We start from the raw sequence: 14,724 nt of genomic DNA, 5'->3' as shown, positions 1-14,724 counted from the left end.
TTAGCGCTACTTCTCTCGTCTGGGAGGAGTTCCGAAATCGATTTAAGGAGCCGTTTAACTCGATATTAATGACGACGTCGTGTGAACGGGTACAGCGTTAAATCGGTATATCGGCCATTAAACCGATTTAAAGTCGCAGTGTAGACCTGGCCTTAGGGAAATATATGGCTTGGCTTAGTTTAGAAAGCTGAGAGACCTGCAAGGAGAGGGAGCCCACTGCGGGAAAGCCCGAGGAGGAAAGTGCTGTAAGGGACTGTGAAGCCTAGGAGGGAAGAATATAAGGAGAATGGGCTGTAAGGATGGTGATGCCCTGGTAAAAGGCTGGAAGGAACTATTACCCTGGGGAACAAGGGCTGAACAATGTAAAGCTCAGCTGTTATTTTATATTAAGAAACCAGATACCCAAAAAGATGAGTTGATAAAAAGGCTCCAGTTGTGGGCATCTGATTGACTAAGGAAGAAGGTAAACTAAGGCAGTGGACAAGCCCAGTGCCAAACTGGGTACATTGCTGCTACACTTACATAAGTGCTTAGCTATACACATATGAATAGCCCCATTGACTTCAACAGACCTGTGGACGTTCATGTAGTTGACCAAATCCATAAGGATTTGCAGCACCAGGTTGTCTTTGGTCTACAATGTATTCTGTTTTACACAGGGCTGGCCTAAAATTTTCTTTCACAATCTTTTTTCCTATGAAAAACTGAATTTTTGACAAATATTTTCATGGAAAGGGTCTGCTTTCCTCAAAAAGTTTTGATATTTCTCATCAGAAAATTGGAAAACTGAAAACTATTAACAGTTTCAATCACGGAGTTTTGTTTTTTGGATAAACATTTGATATTTTCTCCTGAAAACAGCAACAAAAACTTTTTTTTTCATTTTTATCTAAATTTTCAGCAGGAAAAAACATTTCCTGAACAGAACTTCAGTCAATCAAAAATAAGAATTAGAAACTGAACATTAAGAGCTGTTCTCTGACTAAATCATCAATCCTTTAACAAAATCATACCTTTGGCATGTTGGATAATGCAATGTGTTTTCTTTCTCTCCTTATTGTGATGGCAAAGTTGGCTTTGAAAGATGGTTCATCGAAGCATGGAAAAGCCATTCTTGCTGAAGTAGGCTCAAAATCTGTAGTAGCTATTATCCTGTGAGACATGACATACAGAAACAAATTCATCCAAGTTAAACATGAAATCAAGAATGACACTAATTTTGTATCTTAGCCTGCAACAGGTTTAGACCTTGACATAGCAAGTGTTATAAGAATAGAGTTTCTAAACAGTGCTTTTATGCTTTATTTGTTCAAATATGGCTCAAATACCAGTAAAAATTATAGATTTTCTTGAATGTTTTGGGATCTCTGCCCACTTTGTTCCAATGTCAGTACCCAATTGCACATTACCACTTGAAATCCATTTGTTACCCAGAAGGAAAAATAATAGATGCTCGTGTCGTGGGGGGAAATGTATATTGCAGGTACCATGACTATTTTACAGAACTGACCAGCTGATAGATGTAACTTTAAATAACTTAGAACTAAACTTCTTGATCAGGTTTGGTCACTCTGAAAATCATAAGTGCTGATTCTTTGGTTGCCCCGGGCTGGAGCACCCACAGAAAAAAAATAGTGAGTTCTCTGTACCCACCAGCCACCCACCGATCAGCTGTTTGGTGATGGGCAGGAGGTTCTGGGGGGAAGGGGCAGAGCATGGGCAGGGCAAGGAAGAGTGAGGGTGGAGCCTGGGGCAGAGCAGAAGTGGGGCACCTACCTGGAAAAATGAAAGTTGGCCCCTGTGCTGACAACAGTTACATGATTACATTCAGTCGGGAATGCTCATCATCAGATTTCTGACTTGTTTTATAAATTAACACCTTCAGCTGAGGAGACCTTTGACACTGAATGAATGTGCTTTGTGACTCATGGATAAAGATAATAATTCTGGCACCCATACAAACTAAATCAAAGCACTTGCTTAAAAATCACATGAACTGTGTTTTGTTGAAAAAGGATGGACCTGAGCATGTGCTTACCTGTCTTGCTCAATAAGGGGTCTCAACAAGGGAGCCCCACGGGCAGAGTTTCTGAACCAAGGAGGCCTGTTGTAATAATGGGGTCTACAAATTTACCACAATTGTGAGAAGGGAGTGAAAGTTCATAAAATGTCATGATATCCATGATAGCCACTTCTACTGTTGTGGCTAAATTTTGATCACCACCTGGGATATAAGACTCCTACCCACAAGTCCTTTTCCTTCCCCACTTTTGCCTTCATCTAGTAAGAGTCTGGTTTAGCCAGCCTAGATTGTATATCTTGCAGTGCTGCCTGTAAGCAAAAAGGCTACTAAAAACAAACAATACACCTGAATGGTGCTGGTACCTTCGGGTACAGGTCAGCTCCCCTCCTCCTGCCCCGGGGCTTGGCACAACAGCAGCTGCAAACCCCGCTCTGCTGGCCACTGCCACCTTGGTGCGCAGAGTGGGATGCAGAGTGAGTGCCTCCAGGAGTCACAGTACCTCTCACTGCTTGACACAGTGAGGTGGCAGCAACCGGCTGAGGTGAGGCACGCATCCACCTCTCACTGCGCAGAACACATGTATTGCAACCCTCCATTTGGGAAATGCTGATCTAAGCCATCAAATATAAGTGAGGCCCTCAACTTGGAATCAAAAGCTATACAAGGTACAACAAGACTTCTCAGCTATCATTTTTATCCATCGCACTTCCATTGAATTTTTGGGCTTTCCCCATCACTCACAGATGAGCACCTATTGCTCCCCAGCGTAGAGTCCTTTGAGGCACCACATAACAGCTACCGTCCTTCCTCTGACCCAAGAGAACAGAACCAGAGTCCCTTCAGAGCACAGCAGTAGCACTCCTAATTGGGCCAGTAGGGTTCCTGCTGAACAGAGCAAGGCACACCATGCCCCAAGCCCAATGGAAGAGAAGAACCCCATACTGCTCTTTGTTCAGGGAGCTAATTCCCCCCGGACTGATTTTGCACAGATCCCACTGAGCCTTCTGCTTTTTAGTTAGCATTTTCATTGAAAGTTTCATACACAGAAAGTTGGGGCTAATCACTTTGCTTTCATATAGGTCACATCCGAGGAATTACCATTAACAGTGATATAAGGCAAAAATAAAACCTTGAGGTCAGGGCATAAGTACCTATAAAACTTTATTCAGTGTAGCTGTAGCTGTGTCAGTCCCAAGATATTAGAGACCTGAAGAAGAGCTCTGTGTGGCTTGAAAGTATCTCTCTTACCACCAGAAGTTGGTCCAATAAAAGATATTACCTCACCCACCTTGTCACTCCAGAAAACTTCAAAGAAACTCCTTACCTTGTTTCCCCATCACGAGTTTTGTAAGTACTTTTGTAAAATCCATCAAAGCCATCTGCCAGTCTTCCATGAAACTCTATGACAACCAGGAACCTCTGGCCAGCTGTTAATACTTCAGGAGCCTGCAGGGCAATTTGCTCATGTGCGGAATGTTCTAAAACTTGAAGCTGTTTTCCTGGTTTACTGGACCCCAAGTCATCTTTGGGCAGAAGAACTGCACTCGTGATTTCAAGGTCTTTGCTGTGCAAGATGATAAATCTAGTATTCTCTCTCACAAAGATCTCTATCCTCTCCAGTCCAGTAAAACGTACAGTAGTAAGATTAGGGTGAACACAGAGGTCATATTGGATTGGGACTATCATATCAGGAAGCCTCATCTTATTCCAAGGAAATAGCTTGCCATTGGTAGGGGAAGTTACGTTGTCTTTACTTGTTTGATGTTTAAATCCATAAATTCCCAGAGAATAAATGTGTAATAGCTGCAGCACTAATACCAATGAACATAATCTACAGAGACTAGCCATTGGAAATGCATGTATCGAAAGATCCTCTCTAGAACAAAAGAAAAAACTGTAGCTTCTTCTGGCTAAAATTTCCACGTCTTGAAAATATTGTTTGCTTAGGATGCATCACATACTGGCAGTAATGTAGTTTTCCATTAATGAAGTATCATCTACAGAAAAATAAAACAGGTGTCTTAACTGTAAGAAAAGTCAGAGCCTCACTTGTTAAATCTTTAGTTGTAATAATCAAGCTTCCTGCATAAAACACAGACAATGAAGGCTCAGTTTACATATATTTAAATGTTTAAAATGGCAAGAGGTACTTGAAACTCTATGGGTGTATCTACATTGTAATAAAAAACCCGCCACTCATCTGGGTCAGCTGCCTCAAGCTCAAGGGGCTCATCTGCAGGGCTATAAAATTGCAGTGTAGATGTTTGGGCTTAGGCTGGAGCATAGAGCTTGGCTTCCAGCCCAAACCTGAAAGTCTACCCTGTAATTGTATAGCCCCACAGCCCAAACCTTGAGAGCCCAAGCCAGCTGACCCAGGCCAGCCACAGCTGTGACTCGGGCCTTTTATTACAGTGTAGATGTACCCTATGTGCCTCAGACAATTGTTTGAAAATACTATAAAGCCCTATCCCCGCAGAAACTATTCATGTGCTTGAAATTAAACATGTGCTTAAGTACCTTGCAGAATTGCAGCCTAGATCAACATATCAAAATAAATATACTGTAGGGTTAATGTTTATATAAAAAAAAGATGTAGCAAGAAAAAGTAATTATTCCCCACTTTCCCTAAGCACCCTTGATACTTGCTTCATTGTCAGCTTTCCTAAAAATCTATACCTCACAGCAGGCCCTGAAGGTCAGCAGACCTGGAAGAAAAATTTTGCATTTGTCTGAGATTATGATATTTGCAGAGGACAAGAGGAACACTTCAACTCCCACATCTATTTCCTCTTAACCTGGAGTCAGGACTTGTGGAATAAGGTACTCACAGCAGTGTGTCATTTCTCACAGCAAGTCTTCATTTAGTGGTATAATTTTAGCAGCTGCATTCTGGACAGCTATGCAGCTGCTAAAATGGTCACTGGTGCCTGTCTATGAGACTACCTCACTCTTCTTACCAAATCGTTCCCTTGTCCACTGTATCAAGGTTATTGCAGAGGTGTGAATGGGGCCAATTTGCTCAGGGGCAGAGGGCTCAAGCAAGGTTCTCTGCTCACTTAATTCATGTGGTTTAGCAGGCAAGTATCTGGACAGTGGAGCACCCCCATAAAAGTTAAGAAAGCTGCAAAAGAGAATAAGAGCTGTGAAAATGAATCTCCTAAAACAAGATTGTAATAAAAACTGCACATTAATTTTTTAAATGATTCATTTATATTAGTTTAAGTAAAAAAACAGGTCAAAAAGAAATATTAAAGCATTGAAAGTGGAATATTTCTCTGTGGTAGATATACCATGTTGTTTAATAGATGGCTGACGACTGTACTGAAAATAATTAAGAGCAGGAAAGCCATGACAGGTAGTTTCTACTAACAGAGCTTCTTCCGCAAGCACAGAATGAATCCTCCTCCCCACGCACAGCCTCCCCTTTCAGTGCTGCTCTCTTACCTGATCCATGGCATGTTCCTGTCTGATCACATCTTTTCTGCAAAAACAGCTTTAGATTTTTTTTAAAGCAAAAACATGGAGACGTCTGTATATCACGAACTCCCATTTGCTTCTGCAGCCTTGAATTGTGCTGCTTTTATTTTCACTTTTGTTTTCACTGGGAGGCAGCTACCAGGGGGTTTCCGGAGTTTGTTCACCAAATACAGCTCATGACAATCATTTATCACACTAAGTCAAAGCAAGCTGTGTGCGCCCATCTTACTATCTTGTGTGGTTTAATAGCACAGAATCCTTCACAATAACCAATGGTGCCCCAACTCTTTGAGTGGGACAGAAAATTATAATACCAGAGTGAATCTATAATAAAGCCTAATAGCAGCCACCCATCATAGGCTTATGATAGAACAATCAAAAACAACCTTCAGTCATAACTGATTTACTGTTCTCATTTATTTCCAAGGAGTTTTCCAGTCGGTGGAAAACTAATCTAGATAATCGGAACCATTTGATCTGGGAAGCTGGTTTTCACATGTCACAAACAAGCAAGTATGTTTTTTTCTTTTTTGTTATTGTATGGCAGAGCTTTTATTTCAAGAATTCAGTAGCCCATGACTGACTGACTTGAAAATAAAGCAACTATTCTGCAATCAAAATTAACTCCCCAGTATTTCAAAGTCTAGCAGCTGCAAAGCAAAAAAACCCAAAAAACATCAGACTGAATTTATTTATTTATGGAACAACAAATTCAAATTTGTACAAAAAGAACGACATCTCCCTTGCCTCAGGGATTTTCAGTCTAAAGGCACAGTCCCAAAGGTTTCAGAGTTCTAAAAAAAAAAACAAAAAAAGAAAAGCAAAAGTGCTATTGATCAACAAAGAGTTTTTACTCAGTCTCTATTCCAAAAGCCTTCTGCATAGCTCAGAGACAAATGCACACAACTCAACACTGTGAGCCACTCTTATGTAATGTGAGGTAATACATGGCCAAGATATAAGGGTGCAATCTAGGAATGCAAATGATGTGAATAGTGGGTATTTTAAAGAGTTTTCCAGGCACTCCTAGTGCCAGACAGCAATAGTGGCTAGTAGTGGCAGCCATGGAAGCAGTCACTGCCACAGAAATGCTTCCAAAGCTTCTCTCTCAGGTACAGGAGATCAGTTATAATTTATTGATATATAAGAAAGACAGTTTTTGATGCACTGATCAGCATGGCAATCCCATATTTAGAACAGAAATGATCAGCACGGCAGCTGTCGTCAATGGGAATTTTGCTTAAGTGTCAAGCCCTAGAAATTCAAAGTTAAGGTTAATCCTCTGTCCTTAACTCATCCCACAATGTGTGTTTGAGGGAAAAAAAGCCCAACATCAAATTAAAATTCCTGAGGGCCCAATCCTACACAGTGCTGAATGCTCACAACTTCCACTGAAATAAGGCAGGATTAAACTGAGAGAGATTTTCTCAGGGCTTGCTCACAAGTCCCATTAGTTTTAACATAAGATAAAGAACAGTAAAATAGTAGACCCGAGACCAGGACCCATTCAGATAATGCTGCTATATGAGAGTCCCAGGTGTCCCCAGCTCATGGGAGTTCTTCAGCTCTCCCAGGGCAGGTTGAAAGTTGTGCTGCTATAGCGCTATGTACTGCTCGTGCTCCAGTGCCACGCCGTGTGAAGTATAAGATAGGTGCTGACGGAGTGTTCTGGAGTGTTAACTTAAGCCCCGTGGAGAATCAAGACATGATCCCCTTTATCACAGACACTTGCAGATTCCCCATCCTCACAATCTACTACTTCTCCTAATTTCCTCCATGAACACACATCCCAGTTCAGGACATAAGCCCAAATCCTCCAAAGTAAATAGGCACCTAACTCCCATGGATTTCAATGAGAGATAGGCACCCAAATACCTTTGAGGATCTGGGCCACCTTCTCTGTTGCCCAGTGTACGTGGCACAGCAGTATGATATAGTTTGGAGTCACTCATTAAATCTTGGGCCTTGAAGCAGCGGCGGCTCCAGGCGGGGCCTGCAGGAGGTCCACCGGAGCCGTGGGACCAGCGGACCTTCCCCAGGGATGCCTGCGGGAGGTCCACCGTAGCTGCACGACCAGCGGACCCTCCACAGGCACGCCTGCAGCCCTCTCGGCAACCGGCAGAGGGTCCCCCGTGGCATGCCTCCCCAAGCACGCGCTTGGCACGCTGTGGCCTGGAGCCGGCCCTGGCTCCAGGCACCAGCGCTCGAAGCACATCCCTGGAACGACAAGCCGCAGGGGGCGCCCTGCCGGTCCCTGCAAGGGCGGCAATCAGGCAGCCTTCGGCGGCACGCCTGCAGGAGGTCCCCCGGTCCTGCGGATTCGGTGGCAATTCGGCAGCGGGTACACTGAAGGTGCAGGACCGGCGGACCTCCCGCAGGCAAGCTGCTGAATCCACGGGACCGGGGACCTCCCGCAGGCAAGCTGCCGAAGGCTGCCTGACTGCCGTGCTTGGAGCAGCAAAAAAGCTAGAGCTGCCTGTCAAAGTCAGATTCAGGACTCACAATTTGTCAGACCACTCTGTTTTATTAGCAAAGCGCTCTGCTAATACACCCAGATAATGTGCCATGCAAGGCTTAAGCTACTTTATTTATACAGATAAAAAGGGCATGAACTTAACAAGATAACAAAGGGAACAGAACTGATAAGTTTACCTGAGGCTAGACACTCATATCTTATTTCCTTATTAACTCTTACCGATCTCCTGCTAAAGTCCCACCATTAGCTTAAGTGGACCCATTGTTCCACATCTTAATGTTTCTCTTCCTGACAACTTTATTTTAAGATCCCTCATTCCTGAATAAAGGAACATACAGCATTTCTTTAATCCATTCTACTTTTACAATCTAATTCATTCCACTTTCACAATGCCCCGGCTTGAAGGAAAGATGGCCAACCAAAAGCCTTCAAAAAGGGTCCTAGATTTGTTTCCCTGAGGATGTCAAGCTTAATGTTGGATTTTTTGTTACAATTTGTTTCATGTCACAGTCTCCAATTTTATCTAAACATACAGTAGTAAATTGTTCCAGTTTCTTAGCTAAACATTTATCCCACATCTGTGAAATATTTTGATTCTTAAAAAAATCCTTGATTTTGGATTTGCCTAAGAGACATACAATTTTTATGCTAGAGGAATCTAAAAAGATAGAAATATGCTTATTGAGAGGCTTTTTTAAATTAAACTAAGTTGTTTTCCATCTATCATGACACAGCATTTTGTCTTTGATAGAAGTTGTTTTATGTTTCTTAAGCTGCCAAAGGCAAAACCTGGGGAAAGCTGCTTTTTTTAGGGAACAGAGGAAATCACTGACAAGACCGATAAGTAAGGCACACAGTGGCAGGGCTGGGTTCTATGCAGCTGTTAAGAAATTTAGTAGAAGGCCTAAGTTACATACGTATCCCACCCTGGAATTTCAAAGTTAATTTTACAAGGTTCTTGTGATATCAAAAACACACATACATGCACATACACACACTCTTCCAAGTCTATAGCTACAGTCCTTCAGTTGGCTTAAACACTTAAATATCCATAAAGACAAATGCAAAACCAATGTAAACATGGCAGTCCGAATTTCATAAAAATAAATGATCAGATGTCAGGAAGGTTTCATTAAATCAACTGCATAATTCAACAAGACTGATGTTCAGCAAAATACTGTAGCAATTATGCACTTGTTCAGAAGAAAAAAATCTAGTTTGATTTTAAATGTGTTATTTTAAAGCATGGAGTAATACCATACTCCTTCATTTGATCTCAAGCAGCTTTACTTAAGATTCTCTAATATCCATTTTGTTAATGTAACTAAATTTCTCTCCAGCCATTTTATATTCTTCTCAATATTCTCCACGGCAATCTGAGGTGCTCTCAGCTGTGACACTTCCTCCTTTACAGATTCAAAAAAAAACTTCACCTATAAAAGATATCAATTAAAAAGGTTACGATCAGATTTGAAGAAAATAATGACATTAGTGACAGTTTTTACTTATGAAAAAGCTCACTATTACCTTGTGACATCCTTAAGTATGACAACCCCCACCTTGGCCGACAAACTAGGGACTGAAGGGGAGACCTCCAGGGCTACAAGCCGGAGCTGCAACACCTTGGACTAAAGAATCAACGCTTCCTAGCTAGGGCTGTAACAAATACATATCTTCTGTGGATCTGGCACATGGGAGGACCTGTAACATATACTAACCAGTGGGTTACATAGGCACGCTACTTACAGAAAACTAAGTGATAAATCCCAGTCCCAGGAGTGTACAGCCTAAAAAAGAGCTCTAACATGATTCAGTGTTACTACCCTGGACCATAACCTCAATTTACATTATGTTTTCTCTGAGACACACAGAACTTACTATTAACAAGCACTACCATAATAAGCATTGTTAAGGACCAATGGATAATGGGTCCCCATTGTGCTAGGCACTGTACAAAGAGAGTTGCAGATAGCCCATGCCCCGAAAAGCTTAAAATCTAAATAGACGAGACAGGCACAGGGCAGAGTGAGGGTTAGAACACACAAGCCCCGAAAAGCTTAAAATCTAAATAGATGAGACAGGCACAGGGCAGAGTGAGGGTTAGAACACACAAGCAGAGCGAACAATGTGATGGCAGCAAACTTCATATTAGTGACATGATTTTTTGGGGTGGTGGATTTACATAGGAGGGTATAAGCTAAATGGAAAGAAAAGGGAAGGGAAGTGAGGACAGGGCAGGAGACAAGAGGGTAAGAAGGGCAGGTATGGAGTGAAGCTGAGGTGAAGAAGGAGGGAGACGATTGGAACAAACAACCAATCAGTACAGGAGCAGAGGAGATGTAATAAAAGCTGTAGACAGGTCTCTGAATGTCCCAAGGTTCCTGCTCTGGCTACTTCTGTAGATGGCCCTACTGGCTAGAGTCTCCGGCTGGTTCCTCTCTGCAGTGTTTGCCGAAGTCTATATTTTGGAGGGATGGGGAGTAGGGAAAGAGGCACCACCTGGGGCCTAGTGCCGAGTGCGGTGCTGGAGATCATTCCAAAAGCCAAACCTCAGTACAGAACAAAAAGAGCCACATTACACTGCTTGAACATTTCACATGATAGAAATCCACATTCAGGACCTAAAACTGTTCCCATTGATTTCAAAGGTGCAGGATCAGGCCAAAATGAAAGTGGGATGTATAGTTCTAGACAAATTCTAAAACTATTTGCAGTGGTGTTCGAGATTATTCCTTTAGGGCCTAATCTTGTGAAGTGCCGAGCGCCCGCAATTCCCACTGACTCACAAAACAAAATCTAACACTCAGAGATCGTTTTAGAGGACATGGTATGGGGCAGACCTTGGATTGTAATAAAATTTTATATAGTTAAACATTAACATTTACACGTTACAGTATATTTCATGGGCAGACTGGTGGGGTGGCTGAGCAGAAATAAAGCAGTTTTGATCAGCAGGTGTAAATGCCATAATTTAAAAAATGATTTCAATAAGCAAAACAAGCCTAATAAGTTTACTCAACCTGGGGTTCACTCAATACTTGGGCACACAGTTTTCTCTTCGCATGCGCACTTCTTATAGCTCTTCCCCCCGCATCCACAGGGAAGCTGGGGCTACCCTTTATTGTGCTTGGGACCAAAAATCCCTGGCCTCTGTCAGAGATGCAGTCTCATGAGGCTTTACACTAAGTAGAGCGTGCTGACACGTAGTAAGAATTCAAAAACTCAAAATGCAGCAAGAAGGACAATGATTTAAGTAGCAATGAGAATGCAGATGACACCTGTTTTACTTTTGGCCTAAGACTAACCTCTTCCAGCTCTTGTTTTGAAGAAAACTGTGCTGTTGATCCAATTATAATCGTTCTGATTGAGAAGGACCCCAGAGGAAATCTGATGAAAAGAAGAGAAAATTACAGACCTTATAACTGTATCTCCATGTAAAATGTTAGTAGCAATAAACGTGACCTATAGCAATACATATGAATATCAGTTCAGGCTAGTAGCCCGTAAATATTACTCTTCATTGCCACACAAGAGACAGGTTCAATTTCTATTCTTGGTCTCTTGTGTCTATCAAGAGCTGGAAGTGCTGAGTGCTTAGCCCCTGTGGGAGGATGTGCCTATTATTTCTGGTCTTTCCTGTAAATCCCCATTATAAGTTTCTGTCTTTCCGCTGTTAGGAGCTTTCCACAGTTTTCTCTCCAGGCCTTGGAGTGGCAGCAGTACTGCTCTGCAGCTACCTCCTTAGCATCAGGGCTAGTCAAAAAGCTGCTGTGCCCCCACCTCCCATTCATCAGTGGAGAGGGATGGCAAGTGGACTCTCACAGTCACACATCCAGAACCCGCTCCCCATGCTCAACCTAGACCCAACCCCACCTGCACATTGGAATACGGCAACCACTACACAACTACACATGGAGCGTCTGGACAAGAGAGGTGTGAATAACTGAGATTTTGGTTTGCTGACCATTCAGATACATTTTTTAAAATTTGTTTTGGGTCAAACCAAAAGTTTTTTTGAACTTTTGATGATTCAAAAAGTTGAAAAGAATTATTTGAGTTGAATTGGACTCAAAACACAATACTTTGTTTCAATTGTGAGACTTTTGGTGACATTTTAAAAAAATAAAATAAAAAATAAAGGACATTTCAGAACAAAAAGTTGTTTCAAACCAAAATATCCAAACATTTTGTTTCACAGATGTCAAAACAAAAAGTTTCATTTTTTTCTAAAATTTTTTGTTTGGTTGGTATTTTTTCATGTCAAAACAATTCTGCAAAACCAACAAGAATTCGAAGTTTTGGTGTTGCCAAATCTGCATTTTTCACCAAAAAAAAGTTTTGTCCAAAAAAAATTTCTCCCAGCTCAAGGCTGAATCCAATGCATTCACTTGCATATTGTAACTACACCACTTCTGAAGAGGCTCTTGTTTATTCAGGGCTCTCCAGCCAGTGGGAAGAAGAGGCAGGCAGGACTGCCCTAAATGCCTGGTCTGTGGCTGCAGTGTGCACTCACTGCCTCAATAGCTTATTTGAATTGTTCCCTCATACTTTCTGGAATAGTATCTCTACAATGCAGGATTAGAGCACAACTGTTCATCTCATGGTTCCCTGAGTTTACTATAGTTCTTCTCTACCTAGTGTCAGTGATTGAAAACTCAATTAAGAAGAGGAATTACAGATGCGTGCTCATCTTTATTATAGAATTTTTCAAAATCAAGAAAAAAATTCAGAAGTTAAAACTCAATATAACAGAGATAGTCAGCATTTATATAGCACTTTCCATTCAGAGATCTCAAAGCTCTGTGCAATGGTGGTTAAGTATTATCCTCCTTTTTCAGAGGGGAAACCGAGTCATAGGGCAGTGAAGTTCCTTGCCCAATGTAACACACTGAGCCAGCAGCAGAGCTGAGACTAGAATCAATCACTCTTGACTCTCAGTCCTACGGCCTAAACATGCTGTTTCCATAAAAACAAATCAATTTCTGTCAGTTACAAATACTAACTTTTCTAGCAGTTTGCTCCAATTTTTCTTTACAAATTTCCATGCAAGATGTTGTCCAGCTGGATTTGTGCTGACACTATAGACAACTGATGACAGGTCTTGAGTCTTGATAATATGTCCCTCCATTGCAAGCTCCAGCAACCTAAAGCATCAAAAAACATCCCCAGGAATCCAAGAAAAGGCTAGGTTATATATTTATATATGGATACATGCTAGCAAGTTTTGAAAGATCAGGCCTCTAATGCGATCTCAGCCAGGATAAAAAAAAATAAAGTATTTCTTGGTTACTTGCACTTACAGGAAATTGTTCTGTGTAACTTCTCTTTTTCAGTTTTATCTCAAGCATTATGAAATGCTTCAAGGGCTCATAGCTACTGGCTCTCTACAACCTGACACCATCTTTGAACATTTATTCTCTTGGACCAGTGGCTCAGAATAATAGGCCAGATGAAGATTGATTCCTCCTGTTCATTCTCTTAACTGTCATATTATCATGAGGGAGATCAGGTATATAGGGAGGTAAAAAAAGACATATATCCAGTTTGTGACTTTTCATAAGGGATTCATTTAAGGACGAATGGCTGCTATTATCTTCCTAAGAGATTTAGCATATCATGAGTTCTCTATTGTTGTTTGCAGTGGTGTTGTAGCCATGTATGGTCCCAGGGTATTAGAGAGATAAGGTGGGCAAGATAATATCTTTTAGTGGACCAGCTTCTGTTGGTGGAAACAAAATAAAAGTTTGTCCCTTTCACTGACAGAAGTTGATTCAATAAAAAAATATTACCTCACCCACCTTTCCTCTCTGTCATGCTGGTGTATACATAAAAAACAAGTAAAAATGTGTGTCAAGCAGCTACAACTTTCAGATGAGTAGGCTTTGTCTAGCTCATTTTGAGCTTCATGAGCACCAATTTAGCGATACATTGAAAGAAGAGAATGTGAGTAAACAGTCACTCCATGTTACAATTCCTACCTTGTTAGTTTTGCATCATCTTTGCAGCTTGCCAAAGCTGAACAGATCTTTCTCTGTTCAGCACCAGACATGGACACTTTATATCTCTCCAAAAGAAAATTCCAGCCATTAGCTGTTTTAGATCCAACAGAATACACAGTCTCCAGGACATCAGAAGGAATGTTACTAAATAATCAAGAATATAAGAAATCGTGTTTTATTCAGATTTGTGATGTAGGGTTTTTAATGGCTGAATGAAAGTCAGTTAAATGGCTGAAAAAGCAGGCCCTGATCTTACAATGGACTCTACTGACACAGACCCTTCTCCTCTATGGAGTACACTTGAAATCAGTGGAATTTTGCATGGATGCGGGGGTCTTCACTTGAAGATTTCAATGCAGGATCAGGGTCAGAGTGGGTCAATTTTTTTCAAAAGAGGGACTATACTTTCCTTTATGTTTGTACAGCAACTGCACATTGTGAGTGGTACTAGAAACAGATAATAAATAAAATAGTACTTCTTCTACTACTACTACTAATAATAATAATGATGAAGTGGGAAGAAAATATCAAACAGCTAAAGAGTACTTGGCCAGAAAGGGATTTTACGCTTCTGTGACATAATGCCCTAGATGAGATGTCAACAATGGGGAACAGAGCCCAGAACCTCTGGATCTAAAACTGTGAGCTACTGCCTGAGCTAAGAAACTTTGGTCTGTTACTCAAAGGCAGTACAGACCCCTAGACCCATGTAGGGTCCAGCCAGTAGACAGGCACAACGATTAAGCATG

At 41.4% G+C, this 14,724-nt stretch overlaps 2 protein-coding genes across 12 annotated transcripts in view; both read right to left on the bottom strand.

The window, feature by feature from the left end:
- LOC116835660 (endoplasmic reticulum aminopeptidase 2-like) overlaps window positions 1-6,127 on the bottom strand; it is a 35,707-nt gene extending 29,580 nt beyond the window's left edge. For 4 of the 5 annotated variants that reach the window (XM_032798655.2, XM_032798658.2, XM_032798657.2 and 1 more), the window contains exons 1-3: window positions 5,468-6,127; window positions 3,348-4,020; window positions 1,014-1,152 (exon numbers count right to left, since the gene is read on the bottom strand). In XM_032798655.2, coding sequence (XP_032654546.1) covers window positions 1,014-1,152; window positions 3,348-3,871 — 663 coding nt within the window. In that variant the 5' untranslated portion in view covers window positions 3,872-4,020; window positions 5,468-6,127. Of the gene's footprint in view, window positions 1-1,013; window positions 1,153-3,347; window positions 4,021-5,467 lie in introns of those variants that run through there. The other variant, XM_075067111.1, reaches the window with a different exon arrangement.
- A 50-nt stretch (window positions 6,128-6,177) lies between these two features.
- Window positions 6,178-14,724, bottom strand: part of LOC116835662 (endoplasmic reticulum aminopeptidase 2-like) — a 46,786-nt gene continuing 38,239 nt past the window's right edge. For 6 of the 7 annotated variants that reach the window (XM_075067112.1, XM_075067114.1, XM_075067113.1 and 3 more), the window contains 4 exons: window positions 13,955-14,119; window positions 12,980-13,120; window positions 11,282-11,363; window positions 6,178-9,409 (listed from right to left, as the gene is read on the bottom strand). In XM_075067112.1, the coding sequence (XP_074923213.1) occupies window positions 9,263-9,409; window positions 11,282-11,363; window positions 12,980-13,120; window positions 13,955-14,119 (535 nt within the window). In that variant the 3' untranslated portion in view covers window positions 6,178-9,262. The remainder of the gene's footprint in view (window positions 9,410-11,281; window positions 11,364-12,979; window positions 13,121-13,954; window positions 14,120-14,724) is intronic. The other variant, XR_012656110.1, reaches the window with a different exon arrangement.

This window comes from Chelonoidis abingdonii, chromosome 6 (assembly GCF_003597395.2).
Source record: "Chelonoidis abingdonii isolate Lonesome George chromosome 6, CheloAbing_2.0, whole genome shotgun sequence".
Taxonomy (NCBI): Eukaryota; Metazoa; Chordata; order Testudines; family Testudinidae; genus Chelonoidis; species Chelonoidis abingdonii.
Note: the sequence above shows the minus strand (reverse complement) of the source record. Positions and strands in the feature narration are given on the sequence as shown.